The sequence below is a fragment of the Ambystoma mexicanum genome, chromosome 4p, assembly GCF_040938575.1.
Source record: "Ambystoma mexicanum isolate Mex_15411 chromosome 4p, UKY_AmexF1_1, whole genome shotgun sequence".
NCBI classification, from domain to species: Eukaryota; Metazoa; Chordata; class Amphibia; order Caudata; family Ambystomatidae; genus Ambystoma; species Ambystoma mexicanum.
This window is the reverse complement of record NC_090927.1, coordinates 13,573,580-13,599,705: the sequence shown is the minus strand read 5'-3', so window position 1 is coordinate 13,599,705 and position 26,126 is coordinate 13,573,580. Positions and strand designations below refer to the sequence as shown.

Genomic DNA, 26,126 nt, shown 5'->3' with positions numbered 1-26,126 from the left:
AGTGGAAGAGCCAGAGAGGCAGGTGTTGGCCAGCCTGCAAGCCCTCCAGGCAAGAACAGAGTCCCGCCTACAGGCAGAAGACGCGGATTGTAATTAGGCCCAGGTTGAGGAGTTGCCATTGCATATAGTTACATAGGATTAGGTTCCATTCCACCAGATGCACCAGCGTGCACACCATCACAGCTTCATCATGACTGTGAAGATCAGAAGCTTATGGAAAGACCTGCTATTCTCCTACGGAACGCTAACCAACATCAGCTAAAGATGGCCATGCTGCATCCACACATTTCGATGGAGCTGCAGGCCCCATGCTCAGCCTGCCTCCGCTGCACGTTGACAGGGCAGTCAAGCCGTATGACTTCTGACTTTCTGGCCCGGCAGGCTTAGCCAGCCCCCACCGAAGGCCCACACATAAGGCCAAGGATTTTCCTTGTCTGGCCCTGTCCGGGTTCTGGACAGTCATCTCCGAATGCCAGTGTCTTATGGTATGTAGCTGCACATCCTGCCACGCCCTTCCGTAAGATATCCATGCCATTTGCTCTTCCAGAGCTCAGTGCTGCCCAGCCAGCACTCTTTCTGCCTGATGTGCTACACAGTAACTCTATGCACACCATACATACGCATACTACCGAGCCAAGATCTGCAAGTCCTAGATTGTCCACTTCCTGCAGCACTCCTTCTTGCAACCGACGCCTCTCAACCCATACCTCTCCCAGCGTCTACCACCCCGCTAAACCTATGCCCACTATCAGGCACAACAAGGGCATCAGATGCAGAACAATGAATCGATACACCCTGCAACCACGACCCTGCCACTTGACCCTGTGGCACCAGCGTATCTCTAGGAGTCCACTAAGTATCCCTGCAAACACACCTGCCCAGGATTCCTCTGCTACGAGTTGCTACAAAAAGCCTGCCGCAGACATCGCAAACGCTCATATTGTGTCTACTGCTCCGGCCTTTCCTAGCCGGCCCAATCACTTCTCACACCTAACGAACAAAGGAATGGTTTGCTGCAGACCCTCCAAACCTACCACACACCCCAAACTCATTTTCAAGGGGTCCCGACAGCCCAGCAGCAAAGCCTGCTTGCCTGACCATGTTCCTTCTGTTGCCAATGTTCGATCTGGTGCCTATGCTATGCCCTCTCCTGCACCTGAGACTGCCTCTAATGCCCTCCAGAAGCATAATGATATGCTCACTGTTACCAATGATAACGCTGTTGCTGGAGCCATGCCATCTCCCGCACCTGAAACTGCCCTCCTGAATTCCAATGCCATGTCCACATGCATATTCCATGCCCCCCACTCTAGGCCCACTACTAGCGACACTCCACCACCACATACACTGACCCTACCCACTGTTGCCTCGTTTAAACAGGCCACCCACGCAACTAAGACAGACACTTACAACATGATGCATCTACTGGTGGTATCAACTTCAAGAACCACCAGGGAGCCAGGGTTATAAAAGGTAAGTCTTTTTATTTAGTTACAGCTTCAGTAGGAGAGGTGAGATAAGGAGATCAATAGCCTGCTGCCTATACCCTTGGCTCTCTCCCTGCTCGTCTCTCTAACCGTCCAACCTGGCACCCTCTCACTCACCACCTTCCATGCCTCACACCAACACTCCAAGCTCCACTCACAGACCCACAGCTCTCATACCAGATATAAACCATACATATACTAGGATACAACACAACACCCCCCACCTGAACCTAGCCTTGATTAATGCTCGTTCCCGTTCCGTGCATGCCCCGGACATATATCACCTCCTATCAATGAATAACCTTGATGCCCTAGCCATCACAGAAATGTGGCTACACACTGCATCTGGCCCGACCTTATTGCTCGCAATCCCAGAGGAGACAGAGTGGCCTTCATTGCAAAGGACCATCTACGCATTAGGCAAGTTAACTCTTCACTCAACAGCAACTGTGACATCATCTCTCTCAAGTTTACTACCGCCCCCACCAACCCCATCTCTGTCCATCTTGTGTACTGTCCACCTGGTCCAATCCTCTCCTTTGAAGAGGACCTACTTCTTATCCTAAGCGACAAGATCAAGCCCTACTCACAAGTATTGCAACTGGGCGAGCTAAACTTAGGCCTTGATGACCCAACCAACCTACCTGCATCCTCACTTGCCAGCGACATCACCACCCTTTGCTTCAATCAACGCATTCTCGACCCCACGCACATTAAAGTGCAACCACTCGATTGGCTAGCAGACACCAACTGTGGCATCTCGATCAAAGCAAACTCCCCCTGCCCATGGTCGTACCACAACATCATCACTTTCTCATTTCCCCCTGGCCCACACGTCAAACCATCCACCATCTCCTTGCCACCATCCCTGGCTCACAGTTCACTCAAACGCACTAAAGAGAGAAATTTTTTTAGTGTCCTCAACCCAGAACCTCGGGATTCCAGTGACCCCATGTCCTTAGCAGATCTCTATTCTGCAACCTTGACTGGCGCCATTAACTCTATTGCCCCTTTGGCTACAAAAAAAGTCAAGCCAGTAATCAGTACCAATTCCTGGTATACCTATGATCTGAAGATCCTTAGAGCTGAAAAAGGACTTGCTGAAACATGCTGGAAAATTAACCCCTGCAAAGCATCCAATACGAAATTCTCCAACCTTTCCAAACAAAACAAAAAAGCCATCATCCGAGTCAAAGCCACTACGCTTCACACCCAGATAGCCAATGCTAACTCCAACTCCAGGGAACAATTTGCCATCCTTAGAGAACTGGAAACTCTAGTCCCCCAAGTTTCCACCTTAACAAAGACTCTGCCTGGTGTGGCAGTATTCAAATGGGCATATTATTCAAAATTGACACGTTGAAAAAGAAAATTCTTGCTAAACAAACTAGCCTCTCGCTCTTGTGAAGGTATTCCAATGTCTGCATCGCCAACACTCCAGGAACTCCCTTGTGCAGCTTCAAAATAATCACCACACAAGAGACCCTACGCATCCTACAAAACCTCAAGCCATCAAGGTATAAAGGAGATGTCTGTCCAGCCTCTCTGATGAAAGATTGCGCAGAAAGTCTAGCTCCCTTTATTACGGTCTTCATCAATGCCGCTTTCACTACCAGGGTGGTACCCTCCTGCCTCAAGGAAGCTCGGGTCCTGCCGCTTCTAAAAAACACACTTAATCCTGCCTCCCACAACAACTACCGCCCCATTACCATGCCTCCCTCACTCCTTAAAATTCTCGATAGAGCTGCATATATTCAAATTCAAGGCCATCTCAAGTCCAACCAAATTCTAGGAATGCGCCAATCAAGTTTTTCGAACAGTACATGGTACGGAATCAGCACTCCTAGACCTTATAAATCAGATGGATGAGCTCAGAGAAAGGGGAAACCTGCTCTGCTTCTCCTAGAATTGTTCGCTGCCAATGACCTTGTCGACCATAGCATACTCTGCCACCACCTTACTTCCTCAGCTTCCTTCTCCCTGGAAGCAGCATCATGGATCACCTCATTCCTTGAAGGTAGGGTAATGAAAGTTTTTGCAGAGAATGCCTGCACATCACCTTCCCCCATCCTCTGCGGAGTAACCGAAGGGTCATGTGTTTCACTAACTCTCTATAACATATTCACAAAGCCCCTCTTCAACCATTTGGACTCTCTCGGCATAGCCTATACCAGCTATGCCTATGACACGCAGATTCTCCTTCCTCTCACTGGCTCCTATCCTGACGATGCTGCCATCCTGTACTCTACCTATGCCACTATGCAGCCTGGATGGCAACCCATGGTCTCTGTCTCAATGACGAGAAAACGGAACTGCTCATCACAGGATCCGCTGCAGTTCTAAAAAAAACCAGACACCAAGTACTCAGCCTTGAACATCGATGGCCCTGTGATCCCAGTCTCCCCAAATGTGAAAACACTGGGAGTTTACCTTGACTCCACGCTCTCCCTATCCGGCCAAGTCAGTGATATCTCCTCTGCTGCAGCCTACTCAACTAAGCTCATTAACGCTGCCAGACCCTTCCTCACCCGTGACAACTGCCTAACTATCGCCCACATGCTTAACATACCTAGGTCTGCAAACACCTCAACTGCTCGTAGAGCTGTATACTGGCTCCCCATCTGCTTCAAGACATTCTCTATCACCCAAAAATGTATCTCCAAATCAGCACCACCATATCTGGCGCAAGAAATCACCAAGTCTCAGTCATCCAGGCCCACTAGAACCCCATATACCCACAGGTTGTTTCAAACGTGTGAAAGCAGGCAGATCAAGCGTCCAAGTCACTGCTGCTAAGCAAGGGAATTCCCTCCCTCCCGAAGACTCTTATTGGGCTGTTAGGCAGAATCCTGTGCACTTCCCTTAGGGAGCACTACAGAAGATTAAGACTACAGGTATATGCAATAAATACCTTTTGGTATCAGTCCGTACCACAAAGATTTATTTGGTAGCTGTGGCTAAGCAGTCAGACTTATCTCAAGAGGGAGATGAGCAGTATTCAGGGTTTACACAATAGGACTACAGTACTATGGAACAAGGAAACACTGACCAAAGCTTTGTATCAAAAAGAATATATATTTATTTTACACACTCTTATGTTTACACACAAATCACTCTCTTTAAAGTAAGTTAAACCAGTCTTGAAAAGTATTCACAACTCCCTATTTAAATTGTAGACAGGTTTGAGCCAGAGTGAAAGCTGAGCAAAATGGCACAGTGACAACCAAGCAGAAATGGCTCTCTAACAGTTTCTTCAGAAGGACGGAAAGAACAAGGTATACAGGGTTAGACTCCTTAACACACAAGCAACACTTCCCAATTGGATTGTGAACAAGTTAAGCAAGGCAGTACTTTAGCATCAGCAATACGTTGGTGAAAACCGAGCACAATGGCACTTCAGCAACATATAAAAGGGAAGGAAAGGTGGTTATAAGAGATTAGGTGCACCAACACATTTCTTGAGGAGAAACAATCTAGAGAAGGCAGTTGTAACAGATTCAGCCAAAGTCAATAGGCCTGTGTTAGAGTCAGTGGCAGAAGGCAAAGTGCCTAGGGGCAAAATGTTCTAGTAGCTGCAGTCAAGTTTTTGTTAAATGTTGGAAAAGGCGGATGCAGGGCGTAGAAAGATAATATTAGACGAAAAGGCGGCCAACCCAGAAGGTAAGTAAAGGATTTAAAACACCTTTAGCAGTACTCAACGAAACGGGAGGCCTGGCGGAACAATGTACCTTGAATAGTGAAAGAGGCTCCTGCTGTGGAGGTAGTTCCTGGCAGTTCCTGCAGTTCGGGAGATCCAGCAGACGAAGAGAGGCTCTCATTGTGGAGGAAGGTTCGAGTTACTGCACTGCCCAGGGATGAAACCAGCCGCGGTACTGCCAAACGGAATAAAAGGTACGCTCCTTTAAATCGTGGTCGTGGTGGACGAGTGCCTGGTTATCCGGTCTCCTAGTGCTTGGCACTGGCGATTCGACCAAGGCAGGTCCTGGAAGGCGATTTGCGAACTGGTTGTCCCCACCAGCTCAAGGGAAGAAGACTCTTGCAGGTGACGATCTTCTCAAATCGTTGGAGAAAAGTGGTGAGGATCTGCAGCAGGGCTTCACCGGTGGTTCAGTCATTGCAGATGTCTTTGGCTTCTCTCCTCTTCGGCTTCTTAGTTCCAGTGGCGACGTCTTGCTCTTCCAGTCCTTAGGACCCTGCTTTTATGCAGAAAGACCCCTATTCATACAGGCTAGCTGTCACTGACACAGTGGGGTGGCTATCCTGGTGGGATAACCCCCCGACCTACCAGGGCAGAGTGCGACTTGGGTTGCCTAGGTAACCCTGTCCAGGGTGCCTATTCCCCCTCCCACACATACTGTCTACCCCAGACTCAGTGGTGCCGAAAGGAGGGCTTCTTTGCAGAAGCCCGCCAAAAGGACGAACAAAGGATCCCCGACCTGGGTTAGGATTTCAGAGAAAGACACGAGAAAGAAATATTATTAAAGTTCTGGCAATTAAAACCTACCGGAGTAAAGTTAATATTAAAATAAACCAGCGGTATGTTAGAGGCTAACAGTAAAAGTGGTAGCCTCGAACAATGGGAAAATCCCATAGGGAAATATTCGCGGTTGAATATTTACGATAGTAACCACTGCCACCAGCCAGAAACTTTGGAGGGAGGGACTGTATGGTACCCCACTCGAAAATGAACACCAGGGAAAAACTATTAACCCTTCCCAGTGCCTCCATAGTAAGATGGGTTGTACTGGTTTTGTTCATAACTATTGACTAGTAAAGTCAATGGTAACTTTACATGCCCTGGGAGACAGTAGTCAGTCCCAGGGTATGGAGTCTATGTTTGGGGGTCGCTACGACACCCCGGTATCACTGCATGGAGGGTGCTGTGTAACACACATGTAAAAAGATGATACCTATGAGGGTGAGAAAAACCCCATAGCCCATAAGCACAAAAATAGGCTGAAACATACATCAAAATACAGCTAAGAGTGGGAAGAAAAGAGTCTCACTCTTAGTAGGAGTAAAAAACAAACCCCTGAAATCCAGAAAAGCTGCTGGGGGACCCTTTGGGTGAGGGAAATTAGCCTTAGAAGAGAATTCTCCCTAACACTCACCCCCCAGACTAAGGGACAGGGGGATCTAATCCACTCCTGGATGAGTCTCTTACCTCTGGTTGGTTAAAACATCCTAGAGAGACCATCAGCATTTTGGTGGTGACATCCTGATTTATGCTCAACGGTTTTCCTTTGTAAGCTATATGACCTACAAACCCTTTGAGAGACATCTTTCTTTTTGAGTCTATAGGGGTTCTGGTTGACCAGTCCCTCAGAAGTTGGTACAACTCCTGAACCTGTGATAGGCTTTTTCAAGGGGTCCTAATAAAGGATTCCCTTAGATCTAGAGGGGCCTCCAGGGTTCCTCACCACCTCTCTTTTGGGAGCAGGTTGGGTCTCAGGCATCTCGGTTGGAGGGGCTGGGGATAAGCAAGGTACATGCTTTCTCTTCCTTTTAGATCGAACCTTACCTACTTTAGGAGTTTTTCTCCTAACATTAGGATTTGAGTTGGAGTATTCTGTAGAAGGTCCAACAGTCTGAAGGTTTTTGGCTTTAGACCTTTTTTTTGTGGTTTTCCACCAGCACTGAGAATTACCAGTTCTCTTAGGCTTGGAGAGGGGTCCAGTTGGTCTATCCACCTCTTCCTCAGAAGCAGGGGGGTCACAAACATTAGAATGGGGGAACAATGATGGAGCTTGGTTTGGGCTCCATTTCACTAACATACTAGCTTGGAATTTGCCTGGGTTAGCGGTCAATTTACTAACACCAGGGCTTGTAGTGGGGTTCTCTGTAGAGGTTCCCACAGGCTCAGAGTGGTCCCTTAAGGTGGCCTCTCTAGCCAATTTGGTTTGGTTCTGCTTCTCCATACTGGGAGGCCTGGAGGTACTGGATACTACTCATAGAGTTTTTAGATCATTCCCCAACAGGACTCTCCCAGGCACCTCACTCTGAATACTGACAGGGATCCGCACTGTCATTTGGTTATACTGAATGAGAGCTGGTAGAATAGGAACCATTTGGACAGGGCCTCCAGCAAGTTTGGTGGGCCTTTGGGTGCCTTAGCAACATCCTCAGGCCTGAAAAATCTTTCGTCCACAACGGTTCTGCTGGCCCCAGTGTCTCTCATGGCAGGGGTGTCCTGGCCATTGACAAGAACACTGTCCACGTAATACTCCCTAGTTTTCAGGAATGGAGTCATACACATCACTATGTTGTTTCTTTCCCAGACCCTTGAACTTTAAGGATACAGTTGCTTGAAGACCCAATGGTTCTTTAGCAAACAACTCATAAAGGGCACTAGCCATTTGTACTTCCTCCTCAGGAGCGAAGGCTAAGGAGACTGTGCTGATCCCTGCAGGTTTACCCTTGCACCTGAGATCACCCTTTACATGATCAGTAGACCCACAAACATAGCATTTCCCAAATGCTCTTAAGAATGGGGGTGTCTGCTGACCTACCTCTGGTTGGGCCCCAGAGGGTTCACTAGCCCTATTTGGTTTCCCAGGTGACTTACCCTGGCCATGTTGTGGTTTGTGGCCCTCTTTGGGTTGGGAGGTATTAGAATTCTCTTGGTTCTCTTTTGGTGGCTGCTTCTCCTCATTCTTCTTCTGAGTTGCCCCAGATTCCTTGTGAGTAGCCCTGTTGGCAACCCACAAGTCAGCAGCCTTGCCTAACTTGCTAGGATACATTTCCTTACAATCAGCCAAGTGCTGTCTGAGCTCAGGAGAACAGGCATCATAAATGGACTCCAACATAAAAAGATTTCTCATACCCTCATAAGTATTAACTCTGTAACCCTTAATCCATCCCTCTAAATTCTTCAAACATTCACTCACCCAGGTAGCCCAAGGGGTACCATCATGCTTTTTGATGGTCCTAAACCTCCTAAGGTACTGCAAAGGGGTCTTCCCAAATCTAGCTATCAGAGCTAGCTTCACACATTCATAATCCATCCTATCCACCTCTCCCAACTCCATTACCACATCAGATGCAACAGGGGGAGCCTAGAGAATAACCAGGGGATCATCTGATTCCCTGTGATATCCTGGAGCCCATGATAATATTCAAACATAGCAACCCAATCTAATACATCCAACTTCGGTTCATACATACCCACAATCTCTTTAGGCATCCGGGGTCTTTTTGGGCTGGAGGATCTAGAGGATTCGGGGAGAGAAGCATGTTCCAAAGACAATTTCTTCATCTCAAGCTCATCGTTGAGCTCCATTTCTTTGAGCCTTAGTTCTTGATGTTTCTGTTCAATTTGAGCACTAATTCCTTTGAATTCAAGTTCAAGCCTCATCTTTTCTAGTGAGATAAATTTAGGACTTTATGTGGGACCTGACAAAGGTCCAGTAGCCAAGGCTTGAGGTTTTTGAGCAGACAGAGGCCGAGAGGGGGTTACATTGTCAGCCTCCTCTTCCTCATCTGACTCAACAATAACATCATCAACATTATCATCGTCAATGTTTGCTACATTTGCTGGAGGGGTAGGTACTACAGCCCCACTCTCCAGACTTTGGTTTTCTAACAACCTTTCTATTAACTCAGATTTCTTGCCTTTGACAGGAAGACTTTTCTGTCTGCACAAATCCCTTTAATAATCAGCAGTATTTACAAGGAGGGTCTCCTGGCTATAGCTTTCCATACTTGACTTTTTAAAATTAACTTTTAGTGATTGTTAAGCCTTGTGGTTAATTGTACCAAGGTACTAGCAGCACTCTAAAATGTAAATCCAAAACTTTGATCCCACCGCTGCCACCAGCGTTAGGCAGATTCCTATGCAGTTCCCTTAAGGAGCACTACAGAAGATTAAGACTACAGGTATATGCAATAAATCCCCTTTGGTATCAGTCCGTACCACAAAGATTTAGTTGGTAGCTGTGGCTAAGCAGTCAGACTTATCTCAAGAGGGAGATGAGCAGTATTCAGGGTTTACACATTAGGACTAGAGTACTATGGAACAAGGAAACACTGACCAAAGCTTTGTATCAAAAAGGATATATATTTATTTTACACACTCTTAAGTTTACACACAAATTACTCTCTTTAAAGTAAGTTAAACCAGTCTTGAAAAGTATACACAACTCCCTATTTAAATTGTAGACAAGTTTGAGCCAGAGTGAACACTGAGCAAAACGGCACAGTGACAACCAAGTAGAAATGGCACTCTAACAATTTCTTCAGAGGGAGGGAAAGAACAAGTTATACAGGGTTAGACTCCTAAACACACCAGCAACTCTTCCCAATTGGATTGTGAACAAGTTAAACAAGGCAGTACTTTAGCATCAGCAATACTTTGGTGAAAACCGTGCAAAATGGCACTTCAGCAATACATACAGGGGAAGGAAAGGTGGTTATGAGAGTTTCAGGTGCACCAACACATTTCTTGAGGAGAAACAATCTAGAGAAGGCAGTTGTAACAGATTTAGCCAAAGTCAATAGGCCTGTGCCAGAGTCAGTGGTACAAGGCAAAGTGCCTAGGTGCAAAATGTTCCAGTAGCTGCAGTCAAGTCTTTGTTAAACGTTGGAAAAGACGGATGCAGGGCGTAGAAAAATAATGTTAGACGAAAAGGCGGCCAACCCAGAAGGTAAGTAAAGGATTTAAAACACCTTTAGCAATACTCAACGAAACGGAGGCCTGGCGGAACAATGTACCTTGAATAGTGGAAGAGGCTCCTGCGGTGGCGGTAGTTCCTGGCAGTTCCTGCAGTTCAGGAGATCCAGCAGAGGAAGAGAGGCTCTCGTCATGGAGGAAGGTTCGAGTTACTGCACTGCCCAGGGATGAAACCAGCCGCGGTGCTGCCAAACAGAATAAAAAGTACGCTCCTTTAAATCGGGGTCATGGTGGATGGGTGCCTGGCTATCCGGTCTCCTAGTGCTTGGCACTGACGATTCGACCAAGACAGGTTCTGGAAGGCGATTGGCGAACTGGTTGTCCCCACCAGCTCAAGGGAAGAAGACTCTTGCAGGCGAGGATATTCTTGAGTTGTTGGAGAAAGGTGGTGAGGATCTGTAGCAGGGCTTCACCGGTGGTTCAGTCATAGCAGATGTCTTCAGCTTCTCTCCTCTTTGGCTTCTTAGTTCCACTGGCAATGTCTTATCCTCCAGTCCTCAGGACCCTGCTTTTATGCAGAAAGACCCCTATTCATACAGCCTAGCTGTCACTCACACAGTGGGGTGGCTATCCTGGCGGGATTAGGGCAGAGTGCGAGTTGGGTTGCCTAGGTAACCCTGTCCAGGGTGCCTATTCCCCCTCCCACCCATACTGTCTACCCCAGACTAGGTGGCGACGAAAGGAGGGCTTCTGTGCAGAAGCCCGCCAAAAGGACGAACAAAGCATCCCCAACATGGGTTAGGATTTCAGAGAAAGACACGAGAAGAAATATTATTAAAGTTCTGGCAATTAAAACCTACCGGAGTAAAGTTAATATTAAAATAAACCGGCGGTATGTTAGAGGCTGTCAGTAAAAGTGGTAGCCTCGAACAATGGGAAAATCCCATAGGGAAATATTCGCGGTTGAATATTTACGATAGTAACCACTGCCACCAGCCAGAAACTTTGGCGAGAGGGACTGTACGGTACCCCACTCGAAAATGAACACCAGGGAAAAACTATTAACCCTTCCCAGTACCTCCATAGTAAGATGGGTTGTACTGGTTTTGTTCATAACTATTGACTAGTAAAGTCAATGGTAACTTTACATGCCCTGGGAGACAGTAGTCAGTCCCAGGGTATGGAGTCTATGTTTGGGGGTCGCTACGACACCCCGGTATCACTGCATGGAGGGTGCTGTGTAACACACATGTAAAAAGATGATACCTATGAGGGTGAGAAAAACCCCATAGCCCATAAGCACAAAAATAGGCTGAAATATACATCAAAATACAGCTAAGAGTGGGAAGAAAAGAGTCTCACTCTTAGTAGGAGTAAAAAAACAAACCCCTGAAATCCAGCAACGCTGCTGGGGGACTCTATAGGTGAGGTAAATTAGCCCTAGAACAGAATTCTCCCTAACATGGGCCCTGCCCAAAAAGCCCTCAAAACGTGGCTGTTCAGCTAACGTACTCACTTTGCATCACAATGTTTATGTAACCACTATGTAACCACTAACTATGTTGTTTCTTCTCTCACCTTGGAGCCTCGTATAACTGATGCCTGAGGGTTTGGGCACGATCTACAAATTAAATAAATACAGTTTGTACCTTTTTTTGTGTTTCTCCCTTGACATTTTTCTGTTCTACTCTTTTTATTTTAAATAGTTTTTTTCCTTTGTTTTAGTTTAATAATCTTTATTGAGATTATAAGAGTTTAAGAACAAAGTATAATAATAACAATGCAGATATTCATGAAGAATAATTATGGTCAAAATATAATCAACAGCAATATGGTAAAACAGCAGAAAAACTCATAGCCAAAAGAGTGCGGCTATGAAACTGATTAAAAGGAGATACATAAACAAGCAAATCTGCAAGCGAAATAAAATCATGAGTGGAGACTAACAGGGGGACGGACAAGGGACAAACAAGAGAACAGAGGGAAGGATGAAGGGGAAAGGACGTAGAAAATACGATATTAGGACATTTTGATTCATAACATTAGCAAAATCAAATAGTCAAATGTAAGGGGATCAGACAATGCGCACAATAGATCAAATGTCAATAATTCAAGAGCCATATGATGACATTTTAAAGCAGTCTAGATAACGAATAAAAAAAGCCCATTTGGCATTATACTTGGGTGAAGTATTGAGGTTAGTCGATTATTTGCACATGACAGATGTTATTCCACCACCCTCTAGTGGATATGGATATATTGTGTGAATCTTTCCAGTTGGTAGTAATGAGCTTGAGAGCAAGAGCTATTAACAGGTCATAAAGCTTGGCAGTCTTAAAGCTTGGCAGTCATAAAGCTTGGCAGTTATAAAGCTTGGCAGTCATAAAGCTTGGCAGAAGCATTCACAATAATGTCATTGACAGCCAGGCTACCAAGGAAGATTTTCAAAAACGTTAGTGGAACATCAACAGTAAAGATAATTTTAAGAAATGTCCATACATCCTGCCAGAACTTAAATATATATGGACAGTCAAAAAACATATGTTTGTAGCAGGCAGGGGCACCACCACATGAGCAACATTTATATCCTGCACCTTCGGTGGGTTTGGATAAACATGCTTCATTCACATGCTCTGTGAATGAAGAAGAACAGATGTTGTGTTATGTTGCCCCTGATCCTAGAGTACACAAGAGACCAAGTGTGGTCACTAAGGGCACAGCCCAGGTCATGTTCCCATTTCAAGTGCACATGCCAATGAATAATCACAAATCAAAGCTTTGACATCAGAAACCATGGTCAGCAGCAGAAGTCGGGCGGCATCCGGCAAATGGTGATGGAGTGCGACTAAGCACGCATTAACCAAAGTTGAAATCCGAAGTTGGGATGGAAAAGAGATTTGTTACTTGTTGGAAGGAGAGAATGGAGGAACCATTGACAGTTTGCTGAATGAACTTGATGCCTTTGCTCAGCCAGGATTTACGATACAGAGATCTATCGTTAATAGTAATATGTTTATTGTGCCAAAGATACGGAGAGAGGTTCTTAGATGGGATCTTTGTGCGGGGGAAGAGAAGCAATCTTAGAGCGGATATGGAGGCCTTAATGGGGTCAGACAGGGAATATCCAAGGATTCAGGAGGAGTAAACCAGCAGCAGGATTGTTTGAGAAGAAACGCTGAATGATATAGCTTGAAGTCCGGAAACCTACCCACCCGTTTCATATGTGGCATTTAGCTGGGCAACTGCAATCCTCTTACATTTTCTTGAGCCCCATAAGAAATTGAGAAGGATTAAGTTGATAGACTTAAAAAATGAGGAAGACAAAGGGACCAGGAGCAATTGTAAATAATATAAAACAATAGGGGACAACATAATTTTAATGGTGTCAAGCCGACCCCACCAGGAAAGGTAGAGGGGTGACCACATTGAAGTTAAGTCTGCTGAACAGCATCTGTGTGTTGAGTTGAACGGTGTCGCCCACTGAGGAGGCAAAACGAAGACCAAGGTATTTAATTGTATCATTACACAATTTAAACCCAAACACATCTAAGTCATGTTTGATACAAAATGAGTTGTGGAGTAAAATCTCAGCTTTGTCTTTATTGAGTTTATGGCCAGAGACTAAGGAGAACTGGTGAAGTCCGTCCAGCAGATGAGGGAGAGGAAGTTTGGGATTCTTAATAAGGATAAGAACGTCATCAGCATACGCAGTGATTCTAATAGTGGACTTCCCACAGGAGATTCCAGGAATGTTCTAACAGAGGTTCTAAAGAGAGAATGTAAGGAATAGGAGAGTGGGGACAGCCCTGTCTAGTTCCTCTGCGTAAAGGAAAGAAGGGAGAGGATTGGCCATTAATACTAACAGATGACTTGGGACAAGAATAAAGAAGTTTAATAAGAGAGATAAAATGCTCACCACAGCCATGCCATCAGAGAGATTGGAATTTAAAGTCCCAGTTAACACGATCAAAAGCTTTCTCCACATCAAGCGCAACTGCGGCGTAGCCCTGTTTATCTTTCTTATCCTTAGAAACTACATGGAAGGCATCAAGCAGTAATCTAGAATTAGCAGAGATGTTCCAGCCTTTAACATAGCTGACTTGATCAGGTTTGATCAGAGCAGGTAGAGAGGATTCAATTCTGTTGGCAAGAATTTTAGCAAAGATCTAACTTTCAACATTAATGAGGGAGATTGGTCTGTAATTGCTGGGAAGAGTAGAATCTTTATCAGCTTTGGGAAATAGGATAAGTAAAGCCTCAGAAAAGGAGCCAGAAGAGGATTGCTAGGAGACAAAGTATGGGTATAACGATTTAAGTCTAGGGGTAAGGGAATGGGCAAGATTATTAAAAAAATCAATAGAAAAGCCGTCCAGACCGGGGGCCTTTCCTTTACCTGGCCCCTTAAAGGCACCAATGATTTCGGGAAGTGAGATATCGCCATCTAAATGAGTAAAATCAATCTGGGGATAAGAATGTCTATTGAGAGGGTCCTGCGGACTCAGGGGTGTATTAAGTCTGAATAGAATTGTTTAAAACAATTGAAAATATCCTCAGGATGATTAAGGGACGTGCCAGATTTGTCTGTAATGTGTTTTCCTTTTTGGTCTTAAGATAAAACGCAAGCGACTTCCCAGTTTTGGTGGAAGTCTGGAAAATCTTGGTTTTATATTTTAATAGAGTCCCAGCAGCCAATTTAGTGAGCTTATTTTTAATTTGAAACCACCGTAAGGCCATAACTGATTGGAGGATTCTTTCAGTAGAAGCTCGATAGAACTGTTTTTCTGCATTGGAAAGCTGGAGATATAGATCATCGAGACGTTTTTTAAGCTGTTTCTTTTTTCCGCTAGAGTAGGCATTAATATGGCCCCTGAGCATGGCTTTAAAAGCATCTCAATTTGTGACCACTAAAGAGTCATCATCCAGGTCTACAGCAAAGTACTGTTGTTTAAATGATTGAACGGATAAACTGCTGATCTTGGAGCAAATAGTTGTCGAATATCCACTTAGATGAATGGGGCATGATCAGAAATAATGATATTAGAGATACTAGAGTCTATAATGGTGCCAGTGTGAGATTTAAAGGAAAAGATGTAATCTAGGCATGAGAGAATGTCATGTAGAGGTGAGTGAAAGGTGTTAAGACGGATTTCTGAACTCTGTCTGCCCAAGTACCACTTTCTTTTTCTTATACTCTCCGAAACGTTTTAAATATTGGGCAGGAGTCTTTCCAATCTTTAAAATGAGAGTTTGCTTCAACATTGCAAAATCCACTCGCTCAGCCTTCTACATTTCCATAATGGCACTACAGCCAGAATGGGGCAGTCTGCTGAGTAACCAGGCAATTTTATCAGCATTGTCAACTTGTTGAACTTCACATGCATACTCAAACGTATTCAGTCAGTCCATAATGTCATTCCGTTGCTCATACACACTGAGCAGATCTTTTGGAAACTGTGGTTGAGAGGAGGCCCCTTGGATCGATTGGCAACCTGAAGCTTGGCCAGTTCCAACTGGTGATCCCTGTCCTTCTGTTTTTCTGCCTGTTCGATTTTTAGTTTGGCCATATTGAATTCAAGCTCCTTCTGCCTAAACAGTAGCTCTTGCTTCTTGAATTCAAGCATGGCCTCCCCATCAGTACTGGCAGAGGAAACATTGGACATTACATCCTCCCCGTCCTAATGGTCGCTGGAGAGCAGTGCGTCGGCAGATCCGTCGGTTCTGCCAGTGAGAGCAGCCCCACCTCCTTCCGCACTGTCCTCAGAAGTTATAGCGTTAAGCTGCGCTTCTTGCCACACCATGATTCTTTGGATCATTTCCATTTTCGTGCCTTGAGAGGAGACACCTCTCTCAGCACACATCTTTTTCAATGTTTCTGATTTGGAAGCATTTAAAGTTAACAAGGTATTTGTTTCCATACTGTTCGATAGGACTATGGCCTTTTAAAAGTTATACTATGACAATTCACTACGTGTCCTGTTAGGAATAACTTGAAATGCCTTCGCCTGTGTGCAACACTGGATACCCTCAGTTGTATCCCACCACTGCCACCAATTTGTTAAGACGGATTTCTGAACTCTGTCCTGGAGGGGCAGAATTTCAGAAGGCCAGCCTATTTTCTTGGAACAGGGTAACCTCTGGACAAGCCAGACCAATCAGGGTAGCGATGGCGGCGGTCAAGACTAGGTCTCAAGAGGGGTGAGGGTGACTGAAAGCCCGCAATGAGCACACGAAGCAAGGACACGTCATAATTACTCCAAACAGGTGTTATATTAAAAAAATATAGACACATTTATTACAAGGCCTTTGTAATATTGACCATAGTAAAGAATCACAGTAAATCTCAAGTAAACCAACACATCACAAACAAAGTACAGTATATATACAATACCAAAGGATCTACAGAGTTAGATGCACAAAATATGAAGACCACCTAGATGGGGAGGAAAACAGGCAGTGCGAATAATAGTTAGACCCAGTCTACCTTTAGAGGCACCTAACTAGAAGGAAGTCTGAGCCCTACGAAGAGTGGAGCCTTGTGCTCAAAATTACCTGCACACGCTGGTGCCAACAGGCAAAAGGGAGTCTCTTCGAGGAAATCAGGCAGTTCAGATCGGTGAACAAAGGAAGATGAACAGATCTCTGCGACTCAAGCGCAGCCTCCACTGTGGGCAGAAGCAGAGTGCGAGTACGGAAAGGCGTGTGTTTGACACACCGGGGAAAAGCTATGGGCTCCTACAGGAGGGCGACCAGTTCCTAGCGTTGCTACTCACCGGTCCCTGATGCAGGCAGACCCAGGCTTCTCCGCGTCAGTTTCAGGGCTGGCAGGTTCAGATTCGAGTAGGGGACGTCTCGGTGTCGTGTAGATTCCGCGGCAGCAGAAGTTGGAGTTGAGGATGTCCCAAACGCAATGAACCCGCACAGATTGTTACCACAGCAGGGCAACGGAGCGGCTGTGTGTATTTCAGCCCAATGTACACTACTCATTCAGATCTGGGAACGCCAAGTGTACGAATCGTGTGAGAGTGTCAAGGACTCATAATACAACAGCAGCCTGACGGTGGTTACAGAGCAAGACTCCTGGGTAGGCTGGTCAGTCAACTGGATGGCCCAGAAACACTTCCGAAGGCTTACGTGCAGGAGATGGTGAAGATGCCGAGAATAGTTGTTCCCACTATTCAAAGGGGTCGAAGTACCAGTACAGGCCTTCTCGTTCAATCAGAGGTAGAAAGGGTTTCACCAGGCGACAGCAGTACCGAGGAGTAGTCCTTCAGCGGGTCACCAGCGATTCCTCGGTCCAGCCTCTTGGTTGCAGAATACTTGGCTCCTGTATCCCTTTGTTCATAAGAACTCAGGAGATCGACATGGTAGTGGTGTTTCCAGCCTCTTCTTATCCAGGTTTCCCTTTGCGCCAAAATGGAGGGGACCCAATAGGAGATCTGCTCACAAAACACTCACACCATACGTGACCTATCATGGACCACGGTGGTCCCAGGCATTCATGACACACTAGACTCTTTGGCACCCAGGATGTGTATTGGGACCAGACATCCCAGCCCACATCCTGGAGGCTCACACCAGGCCTGTAGAAGCCCACAAAAGTGTCCGTGTTTTGCGGGAAAGTACATGCCCAAATAAGGAAGGCCCCGGGTCGGCTTGACCTGGGGAAGGTGAAGGGGGCAAGACGGTCAGCGGACAGGACAAAGAGCCTTGTGGTCTGGCCATCTTGGAAGCCTGGCCACCCTTTTGGGCTAAGCGCGAGACACGCGCTTAAACAGCCAAAAGGAGCTCAAAACACAAAGAAACGAACGCTGCCACCAGTCCCGTCCGTGATTCACTTGCACCGTTCGTTAACAATCCACGAGAGTATCTAGGGCCCAAAAATGACTAGAGACCCAAGAGAGCAGAATCTTAGCTTACAGTGCCCTCTTGTGCCATGTTGCACGAAAGCTCCAACAGGAGCGAAAGAACTACGGAAAACAATGTTTCCCAGTACTGACTGTCTTAAGGGCATGTCAGTATCCCCGTAAGAATGGAGTGAAAGCCCAGAGGAGTGTGGCAGGAGGCTGTGCTTCTCTGGCAAAGTCTAGATCAGGGTGTAAAACAACAGCAAAAGTGTAGGGGTTGCCACATGGAAGGAAAATTACCTACAATTATGAAATCTTTCCTAACAAAAGGTATAATCTAATTGTGTTGGATGAGATTCTGATTATTAGATTAGTTATTTATAACGCCCTTAATACCCAGAGGTTTCTAAGCACCAACCTGGGAATCAAACCTGTGTTGCTCCATGTCGTCTTGCTTCCAAGGCGAGCATGTTGCCCCTGAGCTATCCTCCCGATGAGAAAGTCTCCATGAATCAACTAGGTCAATTTCAGTGAGACAGCTCGTAAAGGATTTATGGCTCTTTGAGCTTTTGAACACACATTTAGATTTCCTATCTAAAAAAGGGTCCAGAACCTGATTAACATCGCCACAAGTGATAGGATTAGTGAGACCATTGTTGAGTATCAGTTGTTTCAAGCAAACCCAAAAATCCGGGTCAGGTAGGGTAGGGCCATAGATGTTCAAAATGGAAATATGATCCGACCCAATGAGAAGTTTAACGGCAGAGACAGAGAAAACAAATAGGCCCTGTCTTTCTTGTTGTTGTGTCTACTTTACCAAGGCTTTTGACCTTATTCCCTGTGCAGTTCTTTGGAAAAAGCTCATTACATGGGGTATAGAAAAGAACTTGCTATGCTATATACAGCTGTTGTACATCAACACATCATTCAGTTCGGTTGAATCTTGCAGGCCACTGTACAATATGTCAAGACACTAACAGTGGCCTTAAGCAAGAATGTGTTTTAGGGTAAATTCTGTACAACCTGGTTACATCGGATATGAGTTTAATGTTTCAACAAACTAAACATTTCCCACCTAGGATTAATGGCGTACAAACACTGTGGTTATCCTATGCCGATTACATTATAATGTTCGATTGCACGCAAATAAGACTACAACAATCTATTCATTCTTTGGTGGAATACGCAAAGGCAAATGCAATGATTATTAGTATAGCCAAAACAAAAATTCTGCGGCTGAGTAAAAAAAAAATTTGGTAGGTAAAATTTAGTATGGCGTATTGAGGATATTCCACTGGTTAGAGTAACAGAATACAATTACTTGAGTTTCTCCATTACAGAAAAACCCAGTGGGAAATTGTACCAGGAAAGGGTTGTTGCTAAAATTTGGAGAAAGTGGTTGGCCATAAAACATTATATTGTGTATCGTGGAGGTTATAACCTTGAAGGGCTCCTTGAGGTATATAGAGTGAGCATATAACCCACAGTACTTTATGGGATGGTAGCTTTAAAATATTAGCAAATTCCATGGTTAGAAACAGCTTGAGGGCAAATCATTAAGATCAGTTATGAATGTACCCGAATCAGTACCAATAGAGGCACTGCATCTTGAGTATAGGGTTATGTCAATAACTACACTGTGGTACGTTCAAAGAATGTTATTATATCCAAATTGTGAGCAGTAACCATGAGTCCAACTATGTGCTCTGCTAATGGCAAAAAGCATTGGTAACATGGATGTAAATAGCTTCATGGTCGAACTTTAAAAGTCTGCAGAAACATTAATAGAAGAGTTAAATCTGGCTCCGGGTGTGTTAGTATTAGACCCTAAGTATGAGGTTAAAATAAAAAGAAAGCAAGAAGCTGGGTCTATCAATCTTTTAATGACCATCTACCTACCCCCTACTTAACAAAGCTCGGCACCATTGAGCTCAAACGCTTTGTTTTGTGTTGTGCGTTTGAATGTGTTGCCCACCATGGAACTCATTGGCTCTTGGTCTAAATTCCCACACATGAAAAGACTTTGGGCCTCATTCCGAGTACGGCGCTAACCAATGGCGCTATTAACAACTTGGTTGACGCCGTACCCGGACCGGCAGCGCCTTGGTGGATGGCGGAATTACCGCCCCATTCCAAGGTTGGCGGGCGGTAATTCCCCATTCACCAAGGCTCTTCCCCATTCCCAAATGAGCCCCCATAGGGCTCAATGGGAATGGGGAAGATGCAAATAATGGTGACCGTTCATTACGGTCACCGTTATTGGCTTGGAGGCCCCTTTGCGCCCTCGAATTTTACACCTGCTCAAAGCAGGCGTTAAGGGCGAGGGCGCAAAGGGAACTCGGAGTATGGCGGTAAGGGATTACCGCCACCGGTCTCGTTACCGGTGGCCGCTATCCCTTACCGCCATACTCGGAATGAGGCCCTTTGTCCTCTATGCATTTTGAGGTTGAAACCTGCCGCCACCTTCTTACAACCCTAAGTCCTTGGAATCTCTTTATAGACGTGGATATGCTAATCTTATTACTAATTTAAAAGAATCATCAAACTTGTATGGTACAACATGATTGGTTATACATATGGAGGGAAGTGTTGATGAAGGTTAAACATTATTAACAAGAAGTAGTGACCATATGGTGGAGAGACTCCACCTGGTCTAATGCAGTATAAAGGTGGATTTCTTTTCTTTTTTGAGAAATATTGGAATGTAAACTGTACAAAATTATTATTAACTTCGATAGCAATGAGCTATTAACTGATTATCGTGCAATTGTTTAAATCAATAACATTGATAGGCATGGCTTCTGGACATGTTCTGCCTCTTTTGCAATCACCACTCTTGGTTCAATTCTTTGTCTTCTCTGGCCCCTGCGGGGGTTGTTACCTGCATGAATCTGGGGTGCCAATGGATGGCGGTGTCATCAATGGTGAATTGCTGCTCCCCTGTGGCGCTGACACTTAAGCTCCCCACTTTGACACTTGTCATATTTTCGGCAGAATAGTAAATCCAGTTTAAGATGTCAAAGTGTGCGGGCGGGTCCCCTTGCGCATCGAAGTAGACCTCATCCCCAGCAGAGGTCTTAAAATGAACATTGCGCATGTGACGGTGCAACTGCAAAGAAGAAACGAGAGAGAGAAATAAGTAACAGGAGAACCCCAGAAATAGTCATCATGGCGGCACTAGGAGGCCATCCATGGGTGGCGTGGGGGCAGGGAAAGGGTGCTGCAGTGAGTGATAGCTGCAATAGCAGGCGTGCTTCCGGCTATCTATCTGCAGGGGTGTGCCTGTGGAGAGCATATCTATGTTTGCTGCCAGCAGATGGCGTCGATGTGACGTTTCTGATCTTTCTTTAGTTGAAGGGTAAGTGGTGCAGCCCATCATCACTAGATATTTGAGGTTGTTTTCAAGGGCCTCACAAACTTTTCTTACAGTTCAAATGGTCCCCCACTCTCCTTTCTAATCAATACATCTCCTCAGGAAGTTTGTGGGGAGGGGTGATCAGAGTAGTGTCCTTGACTGTCATAAGGCAAACATGGAGTAGGGGACTTCAAAGGGAGCGGGCTGCCCACAGGAAGGTGCAGGGGTGTGGATAAGAAGCGTGGATGAGGCTGCTTGAGATCACACAATGAGAGAACAGACGACAGTGCTGCCAACACTCAGCAAACACAACACTACACCCCCCCGGGGCTTCTACCTCACAGGAGACGTTGCTTGGAATCAAAGCACTCCGTTCATCAGCATTCCATTTTGCGTAGTAAAAACTTTTTATTAAATACTACTCACAGAAAATCTTGAACAAATGTATAATCTTTTTCTCCCAAATAAAGTGTCTTAGTGCATGCCAGCTATATATAAATGGGCCTCATTACGGGTCCGGCGGCAACCCACCGGTGCTACCATTGGGGTGCTGCCGAACTAGTAACACCGTTTCTGCTGCCGGAAATCTTGGTGACACCAGCAAATTACAAGTCACGGTGATGTGGGTTATCCGGCAATGGATTTGGTAACTCCCCATTCCGTGGAGTCCCATAGGACTCCATGGGAGTGGGGAGACGGAAGCACCAGCACTATTGCTAATGGTGCCGGTGCTTCCATGACAACTCTTCCTACCAGGGCAGTCAGACTTGCCGGGCACAATGGCCCAGGAGGTCATAGTCGTAGTGTGGCGGTCTGCAAAGGGTGCCGGTACGGTGCAACCAGCACCCTTATTTCCAGAATGCCACCCTTGTACTGAGGCCCACTATTTACTTGTGATGAGACAAAATGCCCAAGATGGATGGAGTACCTGATGCATCAGTCTGTGGAATGTAGCAGGTGCCCCATGGAGACCCTAGAGGAATACTTTACATTGGGATAATCCTACAGGAGTGGAAAAAGTGATTTTACTTTACCCTCTGGGTATACTGGCAATTTCCAATAGCCCTTTGTTAAGTCGTTTAAGTTATTAATACACGGTAAAGGATAGTTGTCGAAATTGTGAAATGAGGTTTACCATTCAGAAATCTATACAAAATCTCCAAGTGTCATCAGGTGTTGCAACAAGAACTATTGGGGAGTACAATGGACTTTGAGACAGTATGATTATGTCAAAGGCTAACCTTTTCTCCAAATCCTGTATAATTACATCTGTTCGGGCCCCAAGGATCCCACACGACTTTAAGCTGATCACCTTCCTGGGGGAAGTACGAATCTAATGGAAAACCCCCTTTACTCTTCCTGTCTCATTACAAAAGACATCTGAAAACTGTTCTACTATGTCATGAAGATCCTGTTTTTGATTTTGATTTTGTGACAGATCCGAGGCAACAGCATAGCAGAAGCAGCAACAGCCCAATTACCTCTTTCTCAGACAACCTTGATAGCTAGGTAGAAGGATGTAGGGGTGTGATAACTATTTGATGCACCCTGGGTTATATATGAAAAACATGCCACATTGTTACAAATAGTAAAAACAAACTTTATTCAAAGGAAATTTATAAAAACAAAGATGTTGCTTCTAAGTGCTTTCCACAAGGCACAATGTACACCAAAATCAATAGAAAAAGAAAAGATACACTTTCTCAGAAAACAACAATGTCAGTGACTGTGGTTAGTATGTGACATAAATTGATTCATAACAAATATTCATTGCTTTTTAAATATAGCATTTCATTATAGGGGGGCTGTACAGGGAACGTTATTGTAGTCCGTATTCAGAAAGTTTTTAGTGTTTTAAGGATGTCTACATATGTTTCGGCTAAGATACTGCATTGACACCTTCCCTGGTGTTTTGCTCTTCTAAGTTTAGCCCTCTTGAGGACAGTGGATTTCTTTACAGAGTGATTTGATGTTCACTTATTCCCCAATAGTTCAGATTTTCCAGGAAGCTTGTCGGTATCTAGTGGTTGGACTGGAGAGTTATTTTGCATAAAATGGGATATTGTCCTTCTTATAAGGTTTTTTGCCTTCCACTTTTGCGGAGTTGGAGTAGTTGCAAATGGGAGATATCTTCCTTCTTTTGTAGTTTAGAGATTGCGCAGTTATTATATATCTCCTTTCGACGGTAGATACTGCCTGATTAATTCAGGGTTTTTTCGCGCTAAGTCACAGGTCGTCTCGGGAGTTCAATGCCTTTTTGTTTCATCAGGGTCCCACGGATTTCTTTGGCATAGAGTGCACAGTGCCTATGTGATGTTCTGCTTCTGCTGCCTGTCGCGGTGTGGCTCGTGTGCCGGGGTCCTTTCGCTTCCTTGCTTGCTTCCTTGCTTGTTTGTTTCTGGGTGCGGTATACTCTGAGCAAGGTGGAACAGCAAGACAGAGATTCTTCTCATTGGGACGCCTGCCCCTGCTTTCCTTCTCTCACTCTGGCCACCTGCATTGGGCCCTCTTCCTTCTCCTTCCTTCGAGGCAAAAAACCTTGGTGTCATCTTTGACTCCACTCTCTCTTTCTCTCCTCACATCTCGGACGTCACCAGGATGTCCCACTACCAGCTGCACCTCCTCTAAGGGACTCTGCCCTTTCTCACTTTCCCCAGAAGCTCGCAGTCTCCAGAGCCTTGGTTCTCTGACTACCGCAACAGCCTCTTTCTCAATCTGTCTTCCTCTACTCTCTGCCCTCCGCAACTAATCCAGAACAGGACTTAAGGACTTGTCCTTGATCTCAAGCCCAGGGACCATATTTCTCCAGCCCTAAAATCTATCCACTGGTTCCCGGTGGCTGCTAGGATCGATTACAATTGTTTTCAAGGCTTTTTGAGGCCAGAGCCCGCTCTACATCCAACGCTCTCTTCCAAAATACCTTCCTTCTTGAGCCCTTTGCTCAGCTACCTCCAACTCTCTAAGGGTTACATACTCCTCCAGGCTGAGAGTGGGGGTAGATATCTCTCCTCTGAAGGTGCCTCCCTCTGGAATGGCCTCCCTGCTCCTCTCAAAATTGAGCCGGACCACCTGAATTTCCAGAAGCAGCTCAAAACTTTCCTCTTATCCTCTGCTTTGTCTCTCTCCCTCCCCTGCTGACCTACCTGACTTACCTGTCTTCTGTACTGACTGGTTGCTTGGCTACCCTCAGAGTCCCACTGGGTACCAGGCTCTTTCTTCATCAGTCACTCTTGCTCTGCCTCTGGTCCTACCATGCACTTAGGGGCTGTAACTGTAAACCCTACACTCTTTTGTTCTCCTTGCACTACCCAGAGCTGTGCTACCCTGGCTGCACTTACTCAGAGCATGGCTGCCCTGTTTTCCCCTCCACTCTCCTTGCACCCCCCTTTACCCTTGCACTTCTTCTCGCACTTGCACGATCTGAATGACACAATGCCTAGTACGATTGTTTGTCTTGTGCTCCATCTATCTTCCCTCACTTGTCTCGTTGCAGCTTGAAACACCAGTGTGCAGGTGCGTTACAAATGTCTTATCATATTATATATCATATCATACCCTTATAGTCAGGATCCACTACCCTTGCTAAAACATCTAAGCCATGTCACCAAGCTAGCCCTGATTTAGATGTCACCTCTATATAGGTTCTCCTAGCAGTAGGGTTTCTTCTCGACTACTTCTAAATCAAAACCTAAAGATTCTTTAGTGGCTATAGTCAGACTTGAATCCCTCTTGCTCAGCTTTACAAATGTGAGTGTCCTCCAGTTTGCATCAGCTGAATCGTATCCCACTTCTGCCACCACATGTAAGGGATCAAGAGTAATTGGTGGTTATAGACTTTTATTTGTCACAAAAGAAAAAGGGGTGTGCAGAAATCCTATCTACCGTTAATCCGAAGAGGCATTTCCCTGGCTCCAATAAAACTAAGTACTGTCTGTGTCAGGATGTTAAACTTAAAAAACATTCCCCGTTCTGTGTCCAAAAACCCTAAACTGACTCTTACGTGCTAAAATCAATACACTGTGCAATTTCTTTAAGCTATAAGCTTATATGTTTCTTTCAAAGTAGTTCTAAGGTGCAGAAAAGAATAGGAATAAAGTTCAACCAAGGAAGTGGTCTTCCCTTCCCCTAGATTTCTTCTGGTGGTTTGAATGTCACTGTCTCATAGTTCAAGTTTGTTCAAAGGGGAAGTCTCTTCCCTTGAATCTCCTTTGGGCACACAGCTCTTTTGAATGTTTCCTTCTCTCACTCTTTGGATCTCAGTTATCCTTAAAGGGGTATGGGTGTTCCCTTGTCCATTGATTGTCACTGGTCCACAATTACAAGGAGGGGTTTCGACCCCTGAGCTTTCTTAATCCTTCGTCCCAACCCCGGTGTACTCTTCTGCCAGGGTATGCACAACTTTGTTACTTATCCTTAAAAGGGTTATGGTTCTTCCATTTTTGTATTGTTATCACTATTCCACAATTTCAGGATTTCACTTCTCTTCTTACCCCTGGTTTACTCCCCTGCCAGGGTATTCCACTGGGTGCGGGTCCCAGACTCGCACACTGCCTGCTTTACTTTCCTGGCAGGGCTTTTTATGCCCTCTAATGGGTGTGAGTCCCAGACTCACTGTTTGCCTGGTCCACTATCCTGTCAGGGCTTTTCAGTTTTCCATTCACTCTCTCTTGCAGCCAAGAAAGAATCATTTTCCGGCTCACCGACCCTTTCTTAACAATGTTCATATTCATATTAACAATTCCAGTTCCTTTAATTAGGCTCTCTCACGCTGTCAGCGGCACATGGCTTTTGCCCTGAAGTCCCCTGGTGTCTCATTCGCTCTCAGTGGTCTC

General features: G+C 45.4%; 1 protein-coding gene across 1 annotated transcript in view; it reads right to left on the bottom strand.

Moving 5' to 3' along the window:
* Positions 1 to 24,515, bottom strand: part of LOC138452684 (vomeronasal type-2 receptor 26-like) — a 173,173-nt gene extending 148,658 nt beyond the window's left edge. Inside the window, exons 1-2 of the mRNA XM_069605031.1 lie at positions 24,447 to 24,515; positions 20,821 to 21,048 (exon numbers count right to left, since the gene is read on the bottom strand). Of these exons, the coding sequence (XP_069461132.1) occupies positions 20,821 to 21,048; positions 24,447 to 24,515 (297 nt within the window). The remainder of the gene's footprint in view (positions 1 to 20,820; positions 21,049 to 24,446) is intronic.
* Between the last annotated feature and the right edge of the window lie 1,611 nt (positions 24,516 to 26,126).